General features: G+C 42.4%; 1 protein-coding gene and 1 non-coding gene across 3 annotated transcripts in view; both read right to left on the bottom strand.

Annotated features, from left to right (window-relative positions):
• Positions 1–9,409: 9,409 nt before the first annotated feature.
• Positions 9,410–27,169, bottom strand: part of GTF2F2 (general transcription factor IIF subunit 2) — a 141,340-nt gene continuing 123,580 nt past the window's right edge. Inside the window, exons 8-9 of one of the 2 annotated variants that reach the window (XR_007188949.2) lie at positions 17,748–17,993; positions 9,410–15,314 (exon numbers count right to left, since the gene is read on the bottom strand). Coding sequence is in view for 1 of the 2 variants with exons in the window: in XM_026493303.4 (XP_026349088.1) it covers positions 17,874–17,993 (120 nt within the window). In the remaining variant the exon portion in view is untranslated. Of the gene's footprint in view, positions 15,315–17,427; positions 17,994–27,169 lie in introns of those variants that run through there. The other variant, XM_026493303.4, reaches the window with a different exon arrangement.
• LOC113251553 (small nucleolar RNA SNORA46) lies at positions 12,621–12,751 on the bottom strand. Its single transcript, XR_003314532.1, has one exon. It is a non-coding gene; the product is annotated as a small nucleolar RNA SNORA46 (small nucleolar RNA).

Here is a 27,169-nt window from a genome sequence, read left to right as displayed (position 1 = left end):
AGCATGTGCCTTTGCCTCAGGTCATGATCTCAGGTTCCTGGGAACACGCCCCACATTGGGCTCCCTGCTCAGCGGGGAGTCTGCTTCTCCCTCTCCCTCTGCCCCTACCCCTTGCTTCTGCTCCCACTCTCTCAAATAAATAAAATCTGAGGATATAATCCTCAAAAATAAAAAGAGTAGTAAGAGAACTCCCAGAATGACAGACACGTAATCCAGTTTAAAGCAAGAAGACTGAAGTTTCCAGAGGGGAAACAGGAACTCTATAGAATTGCTAGCATTATTGAGAACTTCAGAAAACTTGAGTGTATGTATGGACAGCTATGGACAGCCGGCAAATATAGGTATGCCTAGATAAATGTATAAATAAGTGTATGGATACATAAAGACACAGAGGGGAAGAAAAAGGTATATTTAAACAGGAGGGACATCTGGCTGGCTTAGTCAGTGAAGTGTGTGACTCTTGATCTGGGGGTTGTGATTTTGAGCACCATACTGGGTGTAGATTAAAGATTTTTTAAAAATCTTAAAAAAAAAAAGCTCCAGGAAAACAAAAAGTACTATAAGAGAGTCATGGTCTAGATGAAAAGAGACTGGAAAGGAGGAGGTGGACATGGCATAGGTACTGTTTTTGCTTTTCCTCCAAAGTCCTCTGTGCTGGTTGTTCTGTTAGCCACAGACATGGCGCTTTGATGTCAATACTTATATCTATATGTAGGTATAAGCTTTTAAAGGAGTTCAGCGTTCATAGTTGCGTGGGTTGAAATAGGGAGAGGCTGATTTCTTCATGCAGGAATTGATTCTACAGCAAGATCCTGAAGCAAAACAGAAACAGGCAACCAAGAACAGGAAGACTTTGAGCACATTTAAACTCTGAGAAGAATACTTACAAAGTAGAAATCTGACCTTGAATGGGCAGAAATAAACCCGTTATCAGAAAAAAAAATCTTTAAAGCCAGAGGAAGTTCACTGCATGTGTATTTGAAACAAAGGTGGGCACACAGGAGGTAGAGGGGCTGATGACCCCTCGTGTTTCTGGAAGGCTGGCTCCTCATGGGTTTTCATGGATTTGCCCACTGTATACACACCAGCTCCCGAAGTACTAGTGGAACCAAGGTGGACATCAGGCCTGGACACACCGTGACTGCTACCGCCTGACACTCATGAAGACGCCGGCCCCTCCCTCAAGGCCAGGGCCCCCTAACCAGGTGTGGCCGCACAGAGCACAGGGATCTACGGGCAAGGATGCTCAGGACAGCACTGTGTATAAAGTACAGAAGAAGAAAACAAAATCCAAGGGAACGCCCTGAAGGTATGTCAGCAGTGGAACATTCCAGTAAAATGATGGTACATCCACATCGTAAGTCCTCTGAAGCTGTTAAAAGGAGGAGCCTGGGCAGTATCAGCTTATTCACTTAACAAATATTTATTGAACGTCCCTTGTATGCCAAGCGCTGTGCTAGCTAAAGAGTCAAACACAAATCCCAAATTCCAACTTGGCAGGAGGAGCGGCAGACACGCGGCCTTCCCACGTGCCAGCATGCTGTCTCCGCCACCAGCTCCCCGCCTCCCGCACCGCCGCTGCCCAGCCAGGCCAGGCAGTCTGAGCTTCGCGAGCAGTTCCCACCGCACACTTGCTCCCCAGGCTCTGGGAGCTCCAACAGTGCCACACTGCGTAATCTTCACGTTCCCCATGAATGGTTACTCCAGCACCTTTCTTCAAAGAGGAAACGCACAATATCAGCAAGAAGGACTCTCACAAGTCCCCTTAAAGCCTGTTTGCTGGCAGACTGACACCACTGGACACAGGGGTCCTGGAGCACGGAGACTGGAGAAAGGCAACAAAAGGGACACAATCGTCACCGAGTCTGCAGGTTCCGTAAACTCAAGACTTGGACGGAGTCGGTCTCAGAACGTGGTGTTCTGCAGAGCCTGAGCTTAGTTCCTGGCTGGTAAGCCTCAATAAATCCTAACATCGTGGAATGAGTGCTCAAGAAATGGGCCTCTAAGCCACATCGTCACACCACTGCACTCTTACCCCTTGTATTCGGGTCCACGGGGCAGATTCATTCAATTTTTTGCCTTGGCCAGGCTGAGTTTCTGTCACTTGCAACTCCAAGGGCCCACAGTAATAAAATAACATTTGCATATTATTTTACGGATTATTAAGTAGTGTTTTACCTTTACAATAAACAATGCAAGGCAGGCACTTTGGTCTTACCCTCTATCAGGAAGAAGAAATGAAATTGCAAAGAAACAGAGGCTGTCCCCAAACAGCTGACGTGTGAGCCCATGTCACGGTCACAGAACCTATGCTCGTTCCAGTCAAACTCCCTTCCTCCACACGGGAAGCGTTCAGTGATCCCGAACGGTCTGAGAACGTGTGTGGTTCACGTTGTTTATACGTGATACAAGGAAGTACTGTGATTAGGAGTTATGTTTTCAGCAATCATTAATTTGAATACTTCCATTGTCCGATTTCTTTCGGTCCTTCTAACTTCTTTCACATTCTAGACCACGGGGCCTGAAGAAATTTTGCAAGACCTCAGCCTTCTCTTCACGTGAGTGGTCAAAAGCCTTAAGGTAATGGCTAACTTCTCAGCTCGGCACATCCCTTCCTCCCTCCTTTCCTTCCTCCCTCCCCACTCTAAGGAATGAGCTGTTTCTTCACCCATTATCAAGTCTCTCTGCAGCCAAGGGAGGGGACAGTGCCAGGAGAACTAGCTGACATTCCCGCAGGTCTGACTGACAGAACTCCTAAATTTCCTTTGTCAGGTCCTTGAAAAATACGCTTAAAAAGACAGCCCCCAGGCTGACCCCACTGCTTGCTTTCAACTGTATAAAGCTATTTTTCACCAACCGAGCTCTGAGGTCAGTCCCAGTGTGCTCAGCCAGCATGCCCTTGGTGCTATTCAGCCGGGTTTAAATGAACTTGGCAAGGGAGCCTCCGTGAGCTGTGGCATCACCACCCTCTGCGAGCCCAAAGTAGATCTCGTGTAGGTGTAGTCTCCACTTTGATAAATGACAGAGTGCTGCACTCATTTTATCTGAGGATGGAAGGCGGTGAATAGTTGTTTTCAAAATAAGGTTTATTCATCATTTAAAGAAATCTGGAACAAGTTCTCCTATCAAGCTGGCTCAAGGTCTGAGAAACCAACTGTTGCACCAAGACAAAAATGTGCTCAGACTCCTCGTTACCCAACAGGGTGAGGGTCTCACTGGCTCAGAGAGGTCTACATCTCGTGTGTCATGAACGCGAATTAAGGCACAAACCCAGGCAGAACTCTGAGCGTCACACGCCCTTTCACTTTACAGCACTCTGTACCCCAGAGCATGTAGGTAGGACTTAAAGATGTGATTGGGAGGGGCTGCCTTCCGGGGAGTGACCATGAAGAGGCATTTTCTCCATCCATTCTTAGCGCTCTTACCTCCTCAGATGCAGGAGCCAGACCTCTCAGGGCAAGGAAATCAGGAGTAGACACTGTAAGAGAAGAAACCATGGGGCCTAAAGTCCCAACTGACACACACTGGGGTAACAACTGCTTGCGTCCTCCCCTCATTGTTTACACCAGGACACTCACCCCAAGGATTGAACCTCATCAGGAAAACTGACAGGAAGTGAGGGGATCTAGGGCTGGTGGGCGGGGGGTGGACAGCACTGCTTGCCAGCTCCGGTGACCCTGGGGGTGAGAGACCTGGTCGTGGGTCTGATCCCCCAGCTCTAAAACAGTTCTAGGACCAGCCGATATTTACCTTTGTTTTTTCCCAAACTGGAGTTACTATTTGGTCTATTTGATAAAAACAACTGCCATTATTCAATACCAGTTTTCCTCTGTCTCAGCTTTTCATCCCTGTTAACAGCTTTGGCCCTTTCCCGTGAAATGGCTAGCAATGAAAGGCGAGAAAGGCAGGCTGCTTTTTTCAGTCAGCGACAGCAGCTCTGGAAACAGTCAACAAGAAGCGTTTATTGAACATGTACTATGTGGCAGGCACGGAGCCGCTTTACAAACGCTTCTCACTTAACCCTCCAGGCCCTGTTGGGAACGCGTGTCCTCATCTTCAGGCTTCAGGGCACGCAGGGAGGCCTCACCAGGTGTCCGGTCACACTGTCAGCGTGGACTCATTCTCGGGTTCTCCGGGTAGGCTGTGGGGTGCGATGCGGGATAGGTAGATACCACTGTGTATCAGGAAAAGCCTGAAACCTTCCTACACGCTCTTCATGGCTAGGAAAACACCATCACTCTTCTTAATTGCTTTTGTGGCTGAAAATTTTGACGAGTGCAATTGTTTCCAGACCTGGTTGATCATCAGAAATACCTTGGAGCTTTAGAGGCGCCTGAGGGGTTCAGTCGGTTAAGCACCTCTTTTTTTTTTTTTTTAAATGATTTTTTATTATATTATGTTAGTCACCATACAGTACATCCCCGGTTTCCGATGTAAGGCTTGATGATTCATTAGTTGTGTATAACACCCAGTGCACCATGCAATACGTGCCCTCCTTACTACCCATCACCGGTCTATCCCATTCCCCCACCCCCCTCCCCTCTGAAGTCCTCAGTTTGTTTCTCATAGTCCATAGTCTCTCATGTTTCATTCCCCCTTCTGATTACCCCCCCTTTCTTTATCCCTTTCTTCCCCTACCGATCAACCTAGTTCTTATGTTCCATAGATGAGAGAAATCATATGATAGTTGTCTTTCTCTGCTTGACTTATTTCACTTAGCATTATCTCCTCCAGTGCTGTCCATGTTGTAGCAAATGTTGAGAACTCGTTCTTTCTGATAGCTGAGTAATATTCCATTGTATATATGGACCACAACTTCTTAATCCAGTCATCTGTTGAAGGGCATCTCGGCTCCTTCCACGATTTAGCTATTGTGGACATTAAGCACCTGACTCTTGATTTTGGCTCAAGTCATGATCTTGGATCATGGGATCAAGCCCCACGCCAGGCTGCTCGCTCAGCAGGGAGTCTGCTGGAGATGCCTTCTCCCTCTGCCCCCCTCCCCCATGTGTTCTCTAATAAATACAGCTTTAAAGGGGGGGCACCTGAGTGGGTCAGTTGGTTAATTGTCTGCCCTTGGCTCAGGTCATGATCTCAGGGTCCTGAGATCGAGCCCTGCTTCAGGCTCCCTGCTCCCTGGTTGTGGGTCAGGGAGCCTACTTCTCCCTCTCCCTCTGCCTGCTGCTTCCCCTGCTTACGCTATCAAATAAATAACATCTTAAAAAAAATAACTTGGAGCTTTATAGAGCTAGGGCTCACTCCCAAGGGCTATGCTTCAGTTTTCCCAAGTAGTGCCTAGCAATCTGCTTTTTACCATGTCTGCCTGCGCCCCCCCCCATCCCCTTGACTCTGATGACTAGGTGGGTTTGAGAATCCTGAGAAGCCCAGGGCTGGAGAGAGGGTGTGGCCCTGGCAATGAGTGCACACTGGCCCCAGCTCGGCCACTATCAGGCCGTGTGGTGTGAACGTTTCCCTTTCTGTGCCTTTGTTTCTGTGTAGAATGGGAACAGAAATTGCTGTTGAATTCTTGGAGATGCTAAAGTGCTTTTTCAGTGCTCACTAGCAACATGGAAGCATAAGCACCACGTCAACTTTCTCGGAACTGGAGATCGAAGCTCTCTAAACTGTTGCTGATGGTTTGTGTAAAATGGTGGCTCACGCTGCTCCCACTGCGGTGTAGGTTCTCTCCCGTCACGCACCCGACAGAGGAGTCCTTCATACAGCTGGGTTTGTGCAGATGGACGCTGTTCTTTTCTCCTACAGGCGCAGTATTCTATCTTTCCATGGGAATCCTAGGAATGTTAGAACTGGAAGGGCCTTTTCCTCCTAATTTTCACCATTACCTTGAAATCCTTTGGTGGGGCTTTTCCCCGGTGCTCTATTTCTTTAGTTGTGGAACTCAAGGCACAGAATCTTACAGAAACAATGAAACAATGGCCTCAGGATCTTATATTCCCAGATGTGCATTCATGAGTAACTGACCCAGTTGGAGGGTACTGTGGCTGCTTTCTGGAGTGCTCAGCTGAACATCAGCGCTTCCATTGGAACCTACCTGTCCCTGCAACTATGGCCGCCATTCATGCTTCTCCGCACTGATCAGATTAGGAGTGGACGCCGGACCAAAAGGCAACCATCAGATTTTCTGGGAAATCTGGAGATTTCCAGAATTAGAGTCAGTCAACTGTGAGAAGCTGAGGTGGAAAGTCATGTCAAATTGACGCCAGAGCTGGCACTGTGTTAAGACAGAGCAAAACACATGCTGAAGTTCTAGGGGAACATGACCTTGTGAAGCCAGGGAAGCCAATCTGCAGAGAAGAGGGTGGGGTAGAGCCACAGAGGCAGGCCAACAGCAGAGACCATGTGGCTTCTGAGAGAGGAAGGGAAGAAGCGCCAGTCCGTGGGAGCGCTGTCCTTTCTGCCTTTGAGCAGACTTAAGTGGCTTTCTCCTTCCTACCACTGGAAGAGCCTTTAGTAGGAGGGAGCCGGGTAAGAACTGGGTGACAGACAAGTATTTCCAGGTGTGGGCAAGAGCGTGTGTAGAAGAAGGTGGGCCTGCAGCAGGGGCCAGGTGATGCTGGGAAGCCAAGCAGTGAATGGTCTTTCCCCAGAACACACACGCCTGTCTAGTGCCTGCTGGCCTGTCCACAGCGGATGCTTCTGCGTACAACTCAGCGTGTGCGCTGTAGCTGGGGCTGTGCCAGGTGCAGAAGTTCCAAGTAAGAATTTTTTTTTTTTTAAGATTTTTATTTATTTGACAGAGAGAGAGCAAGCCAGCGAGAGAGGGAACACAAGCAGGGGGAGTGGGAGAGGAAGAAGCAGGCTCCCAGCGGAAGAGCCCGACGTGGGGCTCAATCCCAGAACGCTGGGATCACGCCCTGAGCCGAAGGCAGACCCTTAATGACTGAGCCACCCAGGCGCCCCCCAAGTGAGAATTAAAGCACACCTCTCTCCAGTCTTGGGATATGGGCAAGACGGACAGGCAAGCCTACCCAGGCCCCCGGCTTAGAATTATAGAATCTTAAAACCAGAATGGACATCAGGGTTCATCCTTGCCAACCTCTCACCTAGTGCAGATACTCTCTTTTCTGCTGACCAGCTTCTCTGCAGCCATCACCCCTACACCGCAACAAATTTCTCCACCCTAGATTACTGGTGACAACAACTGCTCACAAAGATCTGGCAAAACCAAGTATTAGGTGTACTGGAGAATGTGGAACCCAGTTCTAACATGCTGACTCGTATTTTTCTAACACATGTGATGCCCTTGCTGATCGACATACTCAAATTGTTTTCACGAGGAAATCAACCAGCCTGGCCCAACTGAAGGTTTATCTATTTTATTTATTAAGTAATCTCTACCCCCAACGCAGGGCTCAAACTCACGACCCCAAGATCAAGAGTTGCACACTCTTCTGAGCCAGCCAGGCATCCCAACTGATGGTGGTTTTGTTTTAATGTGATTTGAAATAATCCTGTTTTTCTTTTCTGTCCTCTCTCAGTTGATTACCTGGTATCCACCTGCAACCGCATGCAACTTGACATCCACAGGCCGAGGTCCTTTCATTTCATCGCACTAAGCTCGCAGGCTAAGGTCTGTGGGCTTACAGGCGAGTCTCTGTGTAGGTGGTTGTCAGAATGTGACCTCAGAGTGGACTGATGCGTTGAGGTCTCACTTGACAGTCTGTCTGAAGGTGATTAAGAATTTTATTTTCTAAGAGGATATAAAGGCTTGGTGAATAATAACTCCCTACATACAGAAGCTTCCACTGAAGGTCCCGAGTTCAGCACAGCACACAGCACAGGAAAGGCACACCTGCTCTCCCCTCTGATCTCGGCTCCATGAGGAATAAGACTCCTCATCCAAGGGCAGGAGAGTGAGACAAGAAACGTTGTGGGGCTAGCGACATTAGCAAAAGCTGTAGCTTAGGCTGACTTGAGTTGTAGCCACAGTTCCACTGAGACAGTTAAGAACTTACCTTGGTTTTCGCTGCTTTAAAAAATAGATCTCTTACCTCCCCTACTACAGTAGGAAATCATTATTCAAACTTGCTTTCTCAAACATTTAGCAAATCAGTGGTGGGTTTCTCACTCCTCAGGGATACTCATTTCCCAAGTTTGTTGTTGTGGGCATATAAATGATTCAGTCCATTGTTGGCTTTTTGGGGCCCTTCTGCCAATGGACTTAATTCAAGGCCTCCAATGCTTGTATATACCAGGAATTTTCTTCCTTTTCGGAGATGGAATTTACGTCTGTTAATGCTTGGAGAATTCGTCAGGGCAACAGAGCAGGCCTCTAGCACTGTCGGCAGGCCCTGATCACATCCCCACCTTTCCCCGATGGGAGCAAGCTGCGGACTCCTTGGCTGTGTGGTGCAGGCAGCCCGTCTTCCCTGGCAACCGGACCCCGGTGCCTAGGGTGCTGCCCCGGATGCAGCGGGGTGACATTCATTACAGCCCGATGCAGTCTATCCTCTCCTACACGGCGTCCTCTAGGGAGAGGCTCTTCCTTGACAGCGGGACTGAAGGCGTTTCCTAACACTAGTGCCCAGGGAGTAGAACTAGAGTATTACGTATCTTTGGAGTGGCCTTAAGTTTTAACTTCATAAAAGGCACAGTCTCCCTTTAGGCTTGATTTTCATATATATATATATATATATATATATATGATGTGTGTATATATATATATCATAAAAATTCGATATATAAATGTATATATAAACATTTATAATATATAAACATTTGAAACATTAACATACTGCCATTGTAAAAATACACACATAAGGAGACATCCCCCCTTGCCTTGCCTTCCTAACCTGGTCTCCTCCCCAGAGGCAGCACTATTACAAGACTGGTGTTTCCTGATGTTTCCTGTGTGTTTATCGATGCATGTGCTCATGTAGAAATATGTATTTTGTGGGGCGCCCAGCTGCCTCAGTCAGTAGAGCATACAACTTTTGATCTCAAGGTTGTGAGTTCAAGCCCCACACTGGGCATGGAACCTACTTAAAAATGTACTTTGTTTCATTAATATAAATAGGACCTTATTAAGTTTTGAAACTTGCTTTTTATACTTAATGAAACCTTTCCAGTCAATATATTCATGTAATTTTTTAACTGTTGCAGACATTCCATAATACAGATGAGTCATAATTTACCTTTCCCTGTTGGACATTTATTTCCAGTACTCATTCTATTTATTTTTTAAGCTAGGCTTATTGATGTATACTTTGTATGCAGAAGTCATTTTTTTTTTTAAAGATTTTATTTATATGAGATAGCGAGTTCGTGCTGGAAGGAGAGAGGGGGGAGAATTCTCAAGCAGACACCCTGCTGAGTGTGAAGCCTGACTCGGGCTCAATCTCATGATTGTGAGATCATGACCTGAAATCAAGAGTCGGCTGCTTAACCGTCTGAGTCACCCAGGTGCCCCGAAGGCAACTTTTTATTTTATTATTATTTTTTAAAGATTTTATTTATTTATTTGACAGAGAGAGAGACAGCCAGCAAGAGAGGGAACACAAGTAGGGGGAGTGGGAGAGGAAGAAGCAGGCTCCCAGTGGAGGAGCCTGGTGCAGGCCCGATCCCAGAACGCTGGGATCACGCCCTGAGCCGAAGACAGATGCTTAACGACTGAGCCACCCAGGCGCCCCCCGAAGGCAACTTTTTAAATGTGCAAGTTTCAACACACACACACACACACACACACACACACACACACACACACAGCTGTAACCACCACCACAGTCAGGACTGCCATCACCCAAAATGTTCCCTTGTGTCTATAGTCAATCCCTCCACACACCCTCAACCCCAGGCAAGTATTGACCTGTATTTTTAATCCTCTAGTTTTGCCATTTCTGTAATGTCCTGTAGATGGAAGCATATGGTATGGAGCCCCAGGAGTCTGGCTTCTTTCACTTGGCATAGTGCAGAGGCCGTTCATCCAAATGGCCGCAGCAGCAGGCCCTCCATTCTCATGGCTGAGGAGCATTCCAGCGCAGGACTGCACCACTGGTTATCTGCTCACAAGCTGGTGGACATGGCAGGGTGGCAGGGGGCGTGTCCAGTTTTGGGCTGTAAGGATTAAAGCTACTACAGACCTCTGTGTACAGGTTTTTGTGTGCACATAGGATTTTCATTTCTCTGGGGGGAAATAGGAGTGGGATTCCTGGGTTGTACGGTGGTAGAAGTTTACAAAACACGGCCCAGCTGGTTTGCAAGGTACCTGTATGATTCTGCATTCCCGTGAGCAACGTGAGAGAGTTCTGGTTTTTCTGCCTGCTCACCAGCACTTGGGACTGTCAGGCCTCAGAAACCGTAGCCATCCTGATAGGTATGTAACATTATCTGTGGCTTTACTTGCATTTCCCTCAAGCAGTGATGCTGAGTAGCTTTTCCCGAGCTTATGTGACCATCCGTATCTTCCTGATGAGGTGCATGTGTACATTTACTGCCCATTTTTAAACTGGCTTGTTCTGTTATTGAACTTTGAGAGATCTTTATACAGTCTAGATACAAGTCCTTCGTACGTGTTTTATAAATATTTTCTCTTCTGTAGGATTTTTTTTTTTTTTTTTAAGATTCTATTTGACAGAGAGATAGACAGCACAAGTAGGCAGAGCAGCAGGTAGAAGCAGGCTCTCCACTGAGCAGGGAGCCCGACATGGGGCTAGATCCCAGGATCCCGGGATCATGACCTGAGCTGAAAGCAGATGCTTAACCGACTGAGCCACCCAGGCGCCCCTTCTGTAGAATTTTTAAAGGCTCCTTTTCAACATCACTGATGATCGTTATTTCTGAAGTGCTATCAGTAGTTTCATGCTACCCTGGTATCTCTGGAGATCCACATTTGACTATTTATTTATAGCTAACATCCTGTTAATTTAGGTATACAACATGTTGATTTGATACATTTATATAAGGTGAGATGACTGTCATTGTAGGAACAGCACCTCTTACATCACAGAATTATTTTTTGTGGTTGGATTATGATTTAGAGTCTTAGCAAATGTGATGATTATAATACTGTTGTCTACATTCACTACTCTACGCGTTAACTCTAGGACTTATTTACTACTACATGCAAGTTTGTACCCTTAAACGTCTCTTCTACCCCCCCATTGCCCCCAGTCTCAGGGACCACCATTTGACTCTCTGCTTTTATGAATATGACTTTTTTGATTCCACATAAAAGTGAATGCCAAATTTAAGACTATTTGTCTTTCTCTGACTTATCTCAGCCTAACACCTTCAAGGTCCATACGTGGCAGGATTTTCTTCTTTTTCCTGGCTCAATAACATTCCTGAAGATATTTTTCATATATATATATGTATATATATATGCATATATATTTCACATCTTCTTCATCCATTTATCTGTTGATAGGTATTCGGGTTGTTTCCATATCTTAGCTATTGTAAATAATGCTGCAATAAAATGGGCATGCATATACCTCTTTGATACCCTGTTTTCATTTCCTTTGGGTACACACCCATAAGCGGAATAAGTAGATCTATTTTTAATTTTTTGAGGAAACTCCGTATTGTTTTCCATAGTGACTAAAGCAATTACATTCCACCAATAGTGTACGAAGGCTCCCTTTTCTCCATAGCCTTGCCAACGCTTATTATCTCGTCTTCTTGAGCTTGGCCATTCTAACAGGTGTGAGGTGGTATCTCATCGTCATTTTGATTTGCATTTCCCTGATGATTAGTGATATTTAGTATCTTTTATGTACCTGCTGGCCATTTGGATGTCTTCTTCCAGCTGTTCCAGATTTTTCACCTGCAAATGGTAAGTCAGGCCAACTGCCTACCAGTGGACAGCCAGTCAACACCAACCGAGGAGAAGGATAAGGAACTCTCTCTTCAGCCTCAGCTCTTAGCTAAGTCCTCTAGTCCAGGTAGGAGTTACTAGGCCTCCATTAGTAAAGTGCATCTGACCTCATTTAGCTCCTGCTCCCTATTTATCTTTATTAATTAGTTTGCTGTGGTGGAAGGATAAAGGATTGGGACTTCAAACCTCTAACATGTAATTCACTAAGATTGGTTTCCACTGTCACTTCAGTTGGACTATATTAAAGAAATGTGTTCACAGATGAATCGAAGTGGGAAAGGAGGCTGCAAATAAGGGAACGATTAGGTTATCTGCATCATTTTGACCTTGTGTGTACGACTGAAGGAGGCTAGTCCTGCCTAGCTGCTCATCCATTCCACCTGGTCCCAGGCAGTGATGACTTGCCCTCCACATGCTTCCATCAGACCGAGACTGGACGCGACATGTCGGGCCACACTCCTATACCACGCCAAGCTGCATCTGTGAGCACACTGAAGGTGTGTGCGGGCTCTCACGCCAACCACCCTGTCAAATAATACCCATGCGTTTGTTCTTTCTGTACTTCTTGCCCCCTGAATCTTGCTGAACTCTTAGACCCTGTTCAAAATCCACTTCAGGGGCTCGAGGAACGCTTTCCTGACTCCCCAAAGATGTAACTGATCATTTCATTCCCTGTGCTACTTCTATATTTCACATATTTTGTATACGATTAAGAACTTTCGACATGTCACACAGTGTTCTAAGTGCCTTACATACATTGACTTTTAAAACAATATACATATAGTTATGATCCTTAACCCCATACAGCACCAGCAGAATGGCACAAAGTCAGCTGTGCAACAGAAAGAGCCAGCGATTCCTCTGCACTACAGCATCGCCAAGAAAATTCCCCTCCACAGGTCTAAATACAGTGCTGACATACCGACTCATTGACCTTTCACTACAGTTCTGTGAAGCAGATACTTTTATCTATTTCACAGATGAGGAAACTAAGAGGCACACAAAGCAAACAGCCTGCTCTAAGTGACCTGCTTTGAATCCAGTAGCTCTTAAAACATTCTGCCGTGTATTTCTACCACTGCACTTCATACACCATGTTGGCTGGCTGTTTGCTTCCAAGTCCTCTTCAATACCGCGAGTGTCTGAAAGCAAGGACCTGTTCGTACTGAGCCCTGTATCCGTATGCCTTCGCAGTCCCAAACCGATCGGCTTCCGATCCGTTGTGCTTACAAGGCAGAGACCCTCAACTGTGACCAGCCAAATCACCAACTTTCTCATAAGCCTGGGTGATCTAGAAGGTAAGTAAATCAAGTACATTGGCCATCTGCAGTCATTCCTGGGCAATAATCTTATCTGAATCTAGAGCCAAAAAAACCACAAAGGAACATCATTCCGTAAGAAACTCCAGAACCTCAACAAAAATCGGAAACTAACCTCTAAGGGCAATGCAACTCAGGTAGAATCCAGAATTAACTCTCTGCGGATTCAAGAACGATAACTCGAGACTTTGCTACCCATTAGTAAGAAGTCAAATACAAAAGAGTTATAGTTAATAATGTTAATAACAACAACATACAAACAACAAAAATCCAAACGGGAGACTCTGGGCAGGTGAACTGCAGCTAAGAGCAACCAGCAGCATGGGACCCATAAAAGCACACTTAATACACATAATAGTAACTAAGAGCCTGCGCTGCCCAGTGCTATTCTGGGATTTGAATCTGGCTCTGCCCCTGACTACCTTGGTTATGACCCTGGCTAGGTTCTTCAACCTTTCAGTACCTGATGTTCCACATCTATAAAATAAAGGCAAAAAGAGACCCATGTTTTAGTGTTGTTGTGAGGATTAAATGAGTAATAGGAGTCAAATGCTTAGCGCAGTGCCTGACATACAGCAAGGGTCCAATAAACAAAAGCTATTGTTCTTCCCGCTTATTTAGTAACACAGGCAGAGAACTGTTGGCATGTAAGGCACGTTATTACAAACACCCATCAACCTTTGCTCATGGTGCCTGGCACACAGGGGGCATTTAGTGGGCTTTCGCGGAATGCATGAATGAATGTTCAAAGTGCTTCCCAGGCTTTTGTTCAAGGAGAGAAACTAGAATGGCAATCAGAAATAAGGCTTACATGTCACAAGGATTAGCCCAGTGAGTCCTTCAATTTAGCATTCTGTTAACGAGATCGATGTATTACAGACAACCACTGTATGTGTTCATAATAATAATCCTTAGGCATTGTATAAATCCTCTTGTGTTTTAGGAATTTTCAATGGTTAAATTATATTCAAAGAATTATAATTAAGTATATATTACTGCATTCAAATGCTTTAAAAATTGGAAATCCATGTAGAGCATAAATGGCAACAATGAATTAACTGGAATATTCTGATTGATTGCAGCACTCAGTTCACACTTCTCTACCCACACAGTGTTGTATCTGTCTACATTCTCTATTTCCCACTAGACTGTGAACGCCTCTTATGTCTAGCACTTTAGTATCCACAGTGCCTGGGATATAATCATGGTCAGTAAATACTTGCACAGTTCTCTGTGCTCCATGACCACACCACACTACGGTGTTTAGTCCAGCAACCTATTCTTTTGGTGTACTTACATTTTCACAAGACAAAAATCTTAAGATTTTTAAATACATTTCCATTTTAAATACATTTCCACAAGACAAAAATCTTAAGATTTTTAAATACCAATTTCAACATTTAAAAAAAAGGTACACTTTAAGAAAATCATTCTTTAAAACCGTAAAATTTAAGACGAACTGATCTGACAGAATCTAGTTTAAACTGGAAGCTAAAGCATCTAAAATGTCCTTGTAAATTTAGATGATTTCTAACAAAGTCAGATAAAAGCTGTTGATTTTCTTATAATAAACTATTAGGGGCTTATACTGCCGTCTGTTAGATTTACATGGTACTACTGTACTATGGATGGTTGTACTTGCTCAAAGACCAGGAAGTAGGAAGAAGAAAAAATGGAAGTATGTAAAGAAAAGGAAGATTAAAAAGCAATCTCTGATTCCTATTCTTACACATGGAAATATTAGGCTCAGGAACCTGTTCTCGACTCACGTTAAAAAGAAAACTGAGTTGAAAAGAAAACCAACTTATCACCTCCTGGACTCTGACACAAATGCTAGGGAAAATGGCCAATGTACTGGGATGAGAGGTGGGTGCCCAGCCCAGCAAGTGCCCCTTCAGCCCAGTGCCCCAGCCTCCTATCACATTTCACAAGGGTCCTTAACTCCTAAAGAGGTCAAAAAAAGGCCACTGTAAAGCTGTGCACCTTACCTGGGTACTTGAAGTGTAGCAGGGATGAACATTTTAGCAAGAAGATCTTGACTTTAAAGAAGGGAGCTCAGTTTTCATCCTCTCAATAGGGAGGTTTGGGTGTTTGTATTAGAGATGCCAAAGACAAACTCCCTCACTCTCACAACTTCTTCTGGGGTCTGCACCACTTTCCTGGAGGGGAGGATTGGTGTGTGAGTGGGGGGGAAGGTTTCTGGAAAAGTACACTCTGGTATACACTTTGGCCCAAAGGTAGAATTCCCCCCAAAGAGGGATCGGGTCTCATGACAGTGTGTTGGGCAGGAAATGGTTCTCTAAAATGGTCATTATCTACCTCTTCGAGCTATTTCTGAGGATTAAAAGAGATATTTTAGAGCATTTAACACACTGCAAGGCACATAAGGGCCTGATAAGTGTTTACTCTTATTTCACTGATTAAGTACCAACAACGATGAAAATAAGCTCCAAAGAAAATTTGTTCAGAGACCATTAGGAACAACTGCAACTCTGCTGAACTCCTTAAGGGCTGCTTATGATACAACAGAGCAAAAACCGTTTTCTTTTTTAAGATCTATCATTTTAGAAGTTACTGTGGCAACATGTAATTTCAAATCTTCCCAATGCCCAGCAACCATAATATATTTATTACAGTTTATTGGTCAAAACGTCCCTTAAGTGTGTGTAACTAGCGGAGTTTAACTAAATCACCTACGAAGCATGGCCCTCCTGTGCTCTTATGATGTGACATCTTACCAGATGTGTATGTCTCTTACTAGCTTTCCTGTCTCTCAAAGCACAGTGGCTATGAGGGCTTAGGACTCCTACTTCCTGATAGCTGGATGTGGAAAGAAAGCATGTTTACAGAGCAAGAGAGTGCTGAAATAAAAGAATAAAGGAACCTGGAAAGAGTCTCCTTCATTACCAGTTGCCGTATTTTAGTATTAAGTAAGAAAGCAATTTCAAAACATCTAATCAGGAATGGTACCGGCCTACCGCCTAGATTAGCTCTGCCACTGAACTGGTCACCCATGTTTAAGAGACTCGAGCAGATACTGTCAGGTGTGATGAGGTAAAAGAGAATGAAAATAAGCTGCAGAAAGCAGATCTGCAGAAAGACCAGAGCAGAGCTTCAGACGAGACACTATTCTGCCCTGGAAGCGCTGCCAGCGGCTACACAGTTCAATCTGGCAGGCGCTGTCACCATAAAAACTAAAGACAGAAGTAGAGGACACAGAGGTCTGTTTCAGAGCAGGACCAAACATCAAAAAAAGACAAGGTCTGGGGGGAGATCTATGCTGTGAACCAAGCACATGACAGGTACCCAGAATTCTCAATTCTGTACAGATTTGTCACACCATTACCCATCTGTTTCCTGACACTGAGTCTCCGCCAGAAACTGAAAGGTAAGGGGGATACATTTGGTTCCTGCACCAGAACAGAGTAAGACCACCCTCCCTCATCAGAATTTTATTTTACAGTGGGAATGCAAAGATAAACATTTTCCCAATGCAGTAGTACTCAACCTCAATGCTGAAAATCAAATCATACAGAAAAATATTTATCTCAATGGATGGGTTTCTCCTTGATTGGCTTTAATTATATAACATTTTCCTAAATTTTTAGCATTTGCTACTTCTTGGTTGCAAGCACACAGAAGCAGCTGACAAAACGAACAAATAAAAAGCAACTTTTTCTTGTGTTTCATTTGTTAAAGCTTCTTGGGTTTGGTGGTCTTGTTTGTGGGGATGTTTGTTTTTGCGACTGCCTAACACATATCAGCCTCACCCCTACAACCCTCCATTAGTTTGTCAACATCATTTGTCAGGTGATAGTTGGTACCTGCCAGATGAATATGCAGCAAAATTCTGGAGTGAAGTCAGTTTCTGAGAAGCTTATAATCTGGACGGGGAAGATATATCTTGAATTATTGGAAAAACACTTAATTTCTAATTCTTTTATAAGCAAAATAAAAGAGGGGCACCAGGTTGGCTCAGTCGGTAGACCACGCGACTCTTGATTGTGGGGTCATGGGTTCGAGTCCCATATTGGGCATAGAGATTACTTAAACAAAAAAATCTTAAAAAAAAAAAAGGCAAATAAAAGAAATATCTATTCGACAAAATTTTTTCCATTTCTCATGTCACTAACACTAGGGTAATATGCAAGCTAATGATGAAAACTATCCTAGGTACAAACATAAATGCTCTCTTCTTTATTAGTGGGTGTGGATGTGAAACATGATCACCTGTAAAAATAAATAAATAAAGACAGCTTTGTTCTTGGACAATTTCAGAATAAGGAACTTTGGCTTTTTATTCCTTTTAAGACTTTCTGTAGTTGACTATTTTTTTCTTGCTTTGCCATTCACTTCGGACTTGTATCACCTCAGATCCTCAGAGATAAAACAAGGACAGAGAGTCCTCATTTAGAAAACATTTCCTAATTTTACATTTTAAAAGTCAATATTTAAAAAGAAAAACCTTCTTAACTCCCCCAGCCCCTCACCCCATTCTGAATAATCTAGTTTAATACAAGCCTATAAATAAATTTTTTTCCTCAAAAAAACACTTAAGTAACTTTACAAGAATTATTGTTTAAAAAATTTACCTAGGGAAATTAAAGTTCCAGTCCTTTTACCCCTACAACAGACGGTACTCAAGTATTCGAGTATCAGTGGTGTTTCCTCAGCGCATCACCCTTTAGTTGTTCTGTTAGCATGCTGGGTAAGTCTTCTTAATCACTCTTTTCTTCTCCTTGATAATGTCTATACTCTGGCTTCAGCTCCCATGTGTTTTTGTGGGTCCCTTTTACATTCTGAACGCCAATTTCTTTCAATATTTCCTTTAGGTACCCCTAAAAACAAAAACAACCCAAGATGAGACTATGAAGGCAGGAAACAAAATTTAAAATAAAACCGTACACCAAACCATGCTCATAAGTAATACAAATTATGATCTTGAAAGCTCAACAAGATTTCTCTATAAAGATGTTCGATAAACTGCGTCTTGGTTCTACACATGCAGTACATGATAACTGTGTTAAATATACACTCATTTGCATTAAAGGGATTGGAAGTCTGGCATGCCAATGACCTGAGAGCTTTAAAAAAAAAAAAGTCTAGATGAAAATACACTAGAAAGTTACTGGTGTTCACTGTTTACTAAGATGACACAGTATACCACGTGTAATCTTCCCTTGAGTTCAGTGGCCTCACTCAGTTCACAGTTGGGTAGGGTTATTCTTGGATTGGAGCCAGTCGTTTCAGAAGCAGGAGCATATATAAAAAAAATAACAAATATTTTTGGGATGATAATATTCTAGAAAGCAAGCACAGGACAGGCATCCAGAATAATCAATCCTAAGGTGACTTTTCAAATTTGCTATCAGGCCACTTGTTTTTCCTGTGTAATAAGGAAAGTTATTACTCATCTTTAGTATTATTTGATCTTGGCCAAGCTTGCCAAGACAGGGTAAGGAATAAGAAGTGATAATAAGACATGCTAAAAGCCATGGGGCCTGCAGTTTTCTCATGCTTGGCTACTCCAGAGGAAGGAGGTGAGCAATGACTTAGGGCAGAACTGTTTTATGTTATTTTAGGTCCCTCAAAATTCAATACACATTAACCAAATGATTACTGTATTCGGGGAAGTGATGGCTGTGATAAATATAATACCAAATCCTACCTTTACTTGCCAATGCCCAACGCCAAAAAGCATTCCACTGTACATTGACCAATTAAATTATACTACTTCCTTCTTGGCAACAGAGAGAAAAGTTAATTATTTATAAGTGTTTTCTGGGGAGCCTGGGTGGCTCAGTCAGTTAAGTGTCTGCCTTCAGCTCAGGTCATGATCTTGGGGTCCTGGGATCGAACCCCACATCCTTGTGCTTGGGAATCTCTGCTCAGCGGGGAGTCTGCTTCTTTCTCTCCATCTGCCCCTGCCCCTGCTTATGCCCTCCCTCTCTCCCTCTCTCTCGTGCACTCTTTCTCAAATGAATAAATAAAATCTTTTTAAAAAAGTTTTTTTTCCTCTGCAGAACCAATCCAGTAATATTTTGTGTATATGCTTCAAAGAACCAGTTACAGTACTAGTGACTCACCCTGTTGATAGAAGATGTAATTTTTTTTATTTATTGAAATGAGGCACTGATTAGAAAAATGGTTGAGAAGCTCTTCCAGAGATAATGTTTAAGGCAGTGCCCTTCCTGGGGCTTGACTGCCTCAGAACCTCATGGGAAACTTGTTAAATAAACCTCTCAAATCAGGCCTAGTTAATCATAATCTCTGGGGACAGGCCTGGGAATCTGCATTTTCACAAGCCTCTAGGAGACTCTGATTTAGCTACACTAAAGCTCCAAGGCATCTGCTTTAAGGGTTCGTCCAGCTCTAATACTCTAGGATCTTGAGTCCTTGAAGTTTGCTTAGTTCTCTCAGCCTCACAATTTCTGGGGATTGTGTGACAACAAACACAATCGAATACCACTTTACACTGATGTATAATGCTCTACTGTTTAGATCCTTTCATTTAGGAGTGGGTTGTCACCTAGAAACAATAGCTGATTAACACCGGAACTACATGGCCCTGGATGGCTTAGCTGGACTACTGGTGTGGCCTTCCCATTCCAGCAGCCAGGGCCCAGCAGGTGGCAGCAATGAATCAAATGAGGCCTGGGTTTCCCCCAGGAAGAAGCCTGCTTGCTCCCACACTTTCTGCAGTTGCTTTCACTAAGGGATCTGTGCCAATGAGTAAGCATAAAGGCTTGAAACATCCAGGTAATAAGCACATCTGCTCTGCTATCTGCCACTTCAAATCACATTTTTAAAACGGGACACTGTTCATAAGCTACTTTCTAATTAAACAGTATTCATAAAGGGAAAATGCTGTGCTGGACATAAAGGATTTTCAGTTTAGATGCCAAGAATGACATCTTTGTAAAATTCCAAAGGATGATTTATTGTGAGGCTGGCTACAAACTTGGACACAAACAATCAAACAACTGGCTGCACTGCTCTGGGTCAAAACTGTAAAGAGCAACCGCTGGGGGCGCTGTGATTGTGAGACAGCAGCTCTCTGGACTTCAAGACTAGCGTGCCCATTCAGAAGCCAGATACAGGACACAAAAAGCCTCAAATGGGTTAAACACAAGATAGTAGAGTCTCAAGTGTACAAATTCAGTTGCTTTCATGTATAGTCCACACTCATTTTGTTAAATTAGTATAAGGTTATGGAGTATTTTGTTTTCTTAATGAAAAGTCACTCATTATTTCCTTTTCAACAATAAGAACAGAATGAGATATTCAGTCTGTCAATTTGTCAGGTAACAAGATGAGATTAGGATCACAATATCTAGCCACGGTAAGAGTTCTTTTTTTTTGGTGGAAGGTGGGGAAGGAGACATTTCTGGAGTTTTAGAATGTTCCAAACTGCAACCTAAAGCCATTTTACTCTAACCAAATGAATTAATTTGGCACAACTCATTAGTAGAGAAAGTAATAGTAATGATAGAAAAACACAGGTCACAAAGGTCCCTGAAGGAAAGACCCAGGTAGGTAACACTGAGATCATGTCATTCCTCTGTTGAAAAAAAATTTTTTTAAATACTTATTTATTTGAGAGAGAGAGCACACGCATGCAAGTGGGGTAAGGGCAGAGGGAGAGTGAGAAGCAGACTCCCCGCTGAACAGAGAGCCCGACATGGGGCTCGTTCCCACGACCTTGGGATCGTGACCTAAGCCAAAGGCAGATGCTTAACCGACTGAGCCACCCAGGCACCCCCGCTGAAAACTTTTTAATGACTTCCCCACTATGGCCTACAGGTTAAATTCCATACTCCTTCACAGACATCCATTCAGGCCTGCCTTTTCCCTTTGGCCTCATCTTCTAAGAATTCCCTGAATACATACTGTCATTTCTGTGTCTACATGCTTCTAGTTTTCTCCATATGCTATTCCCTTTCCCTGTCATACTTATCCCCCTCCCTTAAATCTGAACTCCTCATCCTTGAAGACTCTGCACAAAGGTCACTCTCTCAGACCAACTTTCCCTAACAGTCCCATCTCTTAGATTTTCATTTCACACTCTATGTACTTCAGTGATAGCCCTCATACTACACTATAACCCTTGACTCGCATGCCTCTTTCCCATCAAGCCATGTGCTCCTATTACAGTGGCTGCCTGCCTATCACAGAGGCTCAGGACACTTACACTGAATAAGTAGGGTATGCTTAAGAGTAAACAAGGGAACTAAGAGGATTTAGTGGGGGAGGTGTTTGAGGTAAGATCACTTAGATGGTCCATAGGACTAAACTATGCTAACTCTAGTTCTTCTCGTTTTTAGAACTCAGGCTCTAATTAACTTATAGGGCAATGAGAAATACAAGTTGACTAACTGTATCACCTGAATCTGGATGACATTTATCACTAAAAATCTGTATTAGAGTAGTAAAATATTGTTGGGGACAAAGCCATCTGAGGGGGAAATTTTAAAGATTCTAACAGGATTGAAGATCAATGGGCAATCTAACTTTCCTTTTATAAAAATTCATATATTCATACAAATCTTTTTTTTAGAAGCTACTATGGGCCAGACAGAGTGGCAACACAGTCTTCATCCTCAAGAGTTTACGGTTTAAGAGTAGGGTGTGTGAGTGGGGAGGCTAAAGGCATAGAAGCAGGCCATCACAAACTAAAGTGCAGAAATAAGGACACATATATATACAGGATATTGTGGGAGCACTGAGAAGGGGCCCTTAACCCAGCTGGAGTCACGATCTTAGGTTTTGAGGATGTGTATTTGATCCTTTGAATTGAATGGCAATTCTGTGCGGAGATCAGGATATACTAGTTCTTCTCCTCTCATATTCAACAATGACTTTCCAATTTAATCTTCTGCCTGACCACCTGCATTTTAAACAAAGAATTCTAGAACTCAGTAGATCGCCTTTATGTGACACAGGACTGGAGAGATTTCTCATTACTGCTATGTGCAGTGCTGTAGAACAAGATCTGAAATAATAAACTGGCTCAGGTCCAGCAACCCTTCATCAAAGGGACGTGTGGGAGAGTATTTACAGCAAGTCTGAATTGCAGAGAAAGAAGGGATAGAACAGGATAGCTTCCTTGGAAGGAAAAGGCAAAGCAAATACTGGACCAAAGAGGTCAAGTGATTAGGATGTGATTTGCATATTTGTGGGTCAAGATAACACTGTGGTGAGGGGCGCCTGGGTGGCTTAGTCGTTAAGCGTCTGCCTTAGGCTCAGGGCATGATCCCAGCGTTCTGGAATGGAGCCCCACATCAGGCTTCTCTGCTAGGAGCCTGCCTCGTCCTCTCCCACTCCCCCTGTTTGTGTTCCCTCTCTCGCTGGCTGTCTCTCTCTGTCAAATAAATAAATAAAATCTTAAAAAAAAAAAAAAAAGATAACACTGTGGTGGCCCAAAAGCCAGAAATCAACAGATCATATTCCTATCCCCCCACCCCCAATCACGACAAACCTATGTAGAGTAACAAGGCACAGGAGCCGACTACTGCAGTCTTTCTCTTTCTCCTCCCATCCCTCCCTCCCTCCACCCCCACCATTTCTCATATCATCTTTTCCTCTACTGCTCTGCCAACCAATTCCCAAACCAGAAATTTCAGTGAAGTGTAATGTATATATAATAATAAACTAATTGTATCTAAATTCCTAGAAATTGGTCAAAAACATGTATCTCTGACAAACAGCTGATCACCAACTATTAATGCTTTAGGCGAACAAATAATATGACCCTATTAGATGTCTCGTCACAAAATCTCCGCAGAAAGGTTGGACTGAAGAGACAATATGCAATCTATACCAAAGACAGCACAGGTTAATGCCAGTCACTAAAGGGCAGTCATTATATGCTTTTTATAAAATGATCCAACAACGCAAGAGGGGCATGATCAGTTCTGTATAATTTCAAAGTATCATTTCAAATGAGTTGTGTGATTAAAACAGAGGACTTATTGATAAAGATGTTAGTGGCTCCAAGGCACAAAATTCTTTCATTAAAAAAACAAACTACACATTAGGCATAAGCTATTAACAAAGGCAACATATGTTTTCACTCCTCTAGATAGAGAAAACCGCAAACAGGATAGGGAAGGGAACACTGAGGATTCTCTGGGACATGGGCCATGTTGGTATTTTTATCCTCTTTTCCTTCTGGTTTCACCTCCACTTTCCTACTAGACCTCACCGCCCCCCATCTTCCTCTCAGCTCACACAGGCCGCATTCCTCCCTCTGTAAAACTCTGAGAAGTAGAGATGATGGGTAATGAAGTGGTCAAGGCACAAGCCCTATCTTATGGCTTAATCCAAATTCTGGAAAAGCATAGCACTGGCAAATGATTCACATGTTCGCACATATCAGATGAACAAAGTTTACCTCCTTTGGGCCAAAACTTTCAATTTAACTATTTGTTTAAAGATGTTTCCTAAACTGTATTTTTTTTTTTTTTTAAGGGTGCCCGGGTGGCTCATTTGGTTAAGCATCTGCCTTCAGCTCAGGTCATGATCCCAGGACCCTGGGAATGAGTCCCACATGGGGCACCTGCTCAGCAGACAGTCTGGGCTCCCTCTACCCCTTCCCCCTGCTCATGATCTCTCTCTCCCTCACTCTCTCTCAAATAAGCACATAAAATCTCAAAAAAAAAAACCCACCCAAAAAACCCTGTATTTGTTTATTTGTATGCTAAACATAAGTTAACCTTGGAATACTGCAAGATATTCCAAGGCTGAGATATGATGGCTTTCAACTGGGAAAAGTGTATACATATATAGCTAATGTTGAAACTGTTATAATTAGGAAAATACAACCAGAAATATCCAAAATGTAACAAAGTAGCAAAAACTAAAATTCCTTTTGAAATTTAAATATGTGGAATTTAAGAAACAAAACAGATGAACATAGGGGATGGGAAGGAAAATGAAATAAGATGAAAACAGAGAGGGAGGCAAATCATAAGAGACTCTTAATTACAGGGAACAAACAGGGTTGCTGGAGGGGAGGTGGAGGGTGGATGGGGTAACTGGGTGATGGGCATTAAGGAAGGCCCTTGAAGTAATGAGCACTGGGTGTTGTATGCAACTGACGAATCACTGAACTCTATCTCTGAAACTAATAATACACTATATGTTAAATTGCATTTAAATAAAAAATAAAATAGAAAAGGCAAAAAAAAAAAGGAAATTTAAATATGAATTCGTGCATTTAGAACCATGGCAACTATCTATTAGTGTCTTTGTTAAGTATAGTTCCAAACGTACAAAAAAATAAGAAGATATTAATTGGCATAGTTATTATTAGTCTATTTGAAAATATTGCTAGAAATTAAATGACAAGCAAAGAGACTATAGGTATATATTTTACCAATAGAGAGTCTTCTGTAAATTAGCTAGCACTCCCAATGCTGAAGTATTATCTATCCTTAAAATATCTGGAATAGAGAGTGAAGTTTTACCTTAGGGCAATAGTAGATAAAAAAGTTTTTGATGGCTAAGGATTAAAAAAGGATTGCTGACAACCTGGCAGTTAGTTCCTCAGGTTAAACAGAGTTATAAAGTGACTCAGCAATTCCACTCCCAAGAGAAAAAAACAAAAAACAACCAAAAACCTATGTTCACATAAAAAACTTGTACATGAATGTTTACCGCAGCTTTCTTGATAATAGCCAAAAAGCAGAAACAACTCAAATGTCTATCCATGAGTGAACGGATAAACAAAATGTTGTATCTCTCTCTATAATAGTATATTAGTTGGCAACAAAAAACAACGAAATATTGATACACGCCAAAATGTGGATGACATCTGAAAATGTTATGCCTAGATGAAAGAAGTCAGTTATAAGAGACACATATTATATGATTCCATGTATATGAAATGTCCAGAGTAGGCAAATCTCCACGGATAGAAAATAAATTAGTATTCACCTAGGGTAGGGGTGGGAGAAAGGGGAGTGACAGCTAACAAGTATGGGGTTCTTTTTGAGGTGAAGAAAATGTTCTAAAATTGATGTGGTGATGGTCATACATCTCCGTGAATATACTAAAATCCTGTGAACTATAATTTAAAAAAAGATTTTATTTATTTGAGCTTAACTGAACTGAGCCACCCAGGTGCCCCTGAAAATAAAGATTTTTAAATTGGTGGTGGTGGGGGAGGAGACCTATCTAGCTCATTACAACAAATTAAGATAATACCATTTTAAGTCAATCAGAGAAAGACAATTATCCTATGATCTCGCTGATATGTGGAATTTGAGAAACAAGGCAGAGGAATAGAGGGGAAGAGAGGAAAAAATGAAACAAGACAAAAACAGAGAGGCAGACAAACCATAAGAGACACTTAATCTCAGGAAACAGACGGTTGCTGGAGCAGAAAGGGGTGAGGGGATGGGGTGGCTGGGTGATGGACACTGGGGAGGATATGTGTTGTGGTGTGCGCTGTGTATTGTGTAAGACTGATGGATCATAGACCTGTACCCCTGAAACAAATAATACATTACATGTTAATAATTTTAAAAAAAAGGTTTTTGGAAAACTGGAAAGCAAACTAAATTCCATAATAAAGTCTGTATAGAATATGACATTAAAAAAAAAACGTCATTTTTTATTACCAAGTTATGATGGTTAATATTTCCAATAAACAGTGGCTAGCTGTGTGTATCAGTCCAAATGCACTGGAAAATATGATGGAATTAGAATATCTTTATCTTGGGACATTCTAGAAGGAATGTCTCTATAAAGCTGCAGTACAGAACTGACACAAGGTTTTCTGCCAACAGGCATATCCTCTGGTATCTCAATTCTCCTGTGAGATAGAGAAACTGGGAAGCTGTGAACACTTATCTTAATCCACAGAGTCATGCTTTCTCTAGTGCTGAGACCAATGCAAAGAAATTTATCTCTTTCCTGAGATAATTTCCATAAGGGTGGCAAGCCTAAAAACAAGTCCTTCTAACTTGTTCAAGGACTGAATAAAGAAATCAGAAGGTGGTTAATAAGCTTAAAACTTACTTTAACCTTTCTTCAGATGATGCTAGAAGGGTAGGGAAGAAGATTTTATAACTAATGACATTTTTCAGATTAAATATAATTTTGTGGCCGACTGCTTAATTAAAAATTCTGGGGTTCCTGGGTGTCTCAGTCAGTTAAGTATCTGATTTCCAACTCAGGTCATGATCACAGGGTCCTGGGACTGGGCCACTTAAGGCTCTGCGCTTAGCAGGGAGTCTATTTCTCTCTCTCCCTCTCTGCCCCTCCCCTGCTTGTGTTCTCTCTCTCTCTCTCTCAAATAAAAAAATAAAATCTTAAAGAATAAATTCTATGTAAACTTTGTATATAAATAAATGCCCAACTTTCTCTACTGGGTGCTTATGTTAAATATTGCTTTCATCTACATAGTATTTCTGTAAAATCTGGACCCAATTGGTTATGTTAGTAAATTCACATCAAATTTTACCACATTCAGAAATATGGTAAAAAAAGGGCGAAAAAAAAGGTGAAACATAACATGTAAGTTAAAGGAGGAAATGTTATTATAATAAACTCAATAGATCTATTATTAAAATCTTCTACAAGTACGTATTAAATTTTCATGTGTTTAAATTTCATCCATTTACATTCAATACAATTCAAATAGTTAATTTATTTTAGTATGACATTTCATATTCTAAAGCTTAACAATAAATCAGGTTCTACATCATTAATTAGCAAATAATTATTTTTTAAAACAGAAGTCTCACAAAAGGCTGTCATTAATATGCTCTGTGAGAAATTGGTGGGTTTTTTTTTTACTAGCATCATTCAAAAATGATACAAAAATAAGATGATACAAAAATAAAAACTTCCATTTATAGGAAAAATGAACTAAAAGGGATATGTTAACAGAAAGGAAATAATAAAGATTTCAGAAAAAAAAAGTAAAAAAAGAAGGAAAATGTATGTCAGAACAAAACATTATATTAAAAACCCGACTTATTAAGTAGTAAATTAAGGAATAAGTTTC

This window comes from Ursus arctos, unplaced genomic scaffold (assembly GCF_023065955.2).
Source record: "Ursus arctos isolate Adak ecotype North America unplaced genomic scaffold, UrsArc2.0 scaffold_10, whole genome shotgun sequence".
Taxonomy (NCBI): Eukaryota; Metazoa; Chordata; class Mammalia; order Carnivora; family Ursidae; genus Ursus; species Ursus arctos.
Note: the sequence above shows the minus strand (reverse complement) of the source record. Positions and strands in the feature narration are given on the sequence as shown.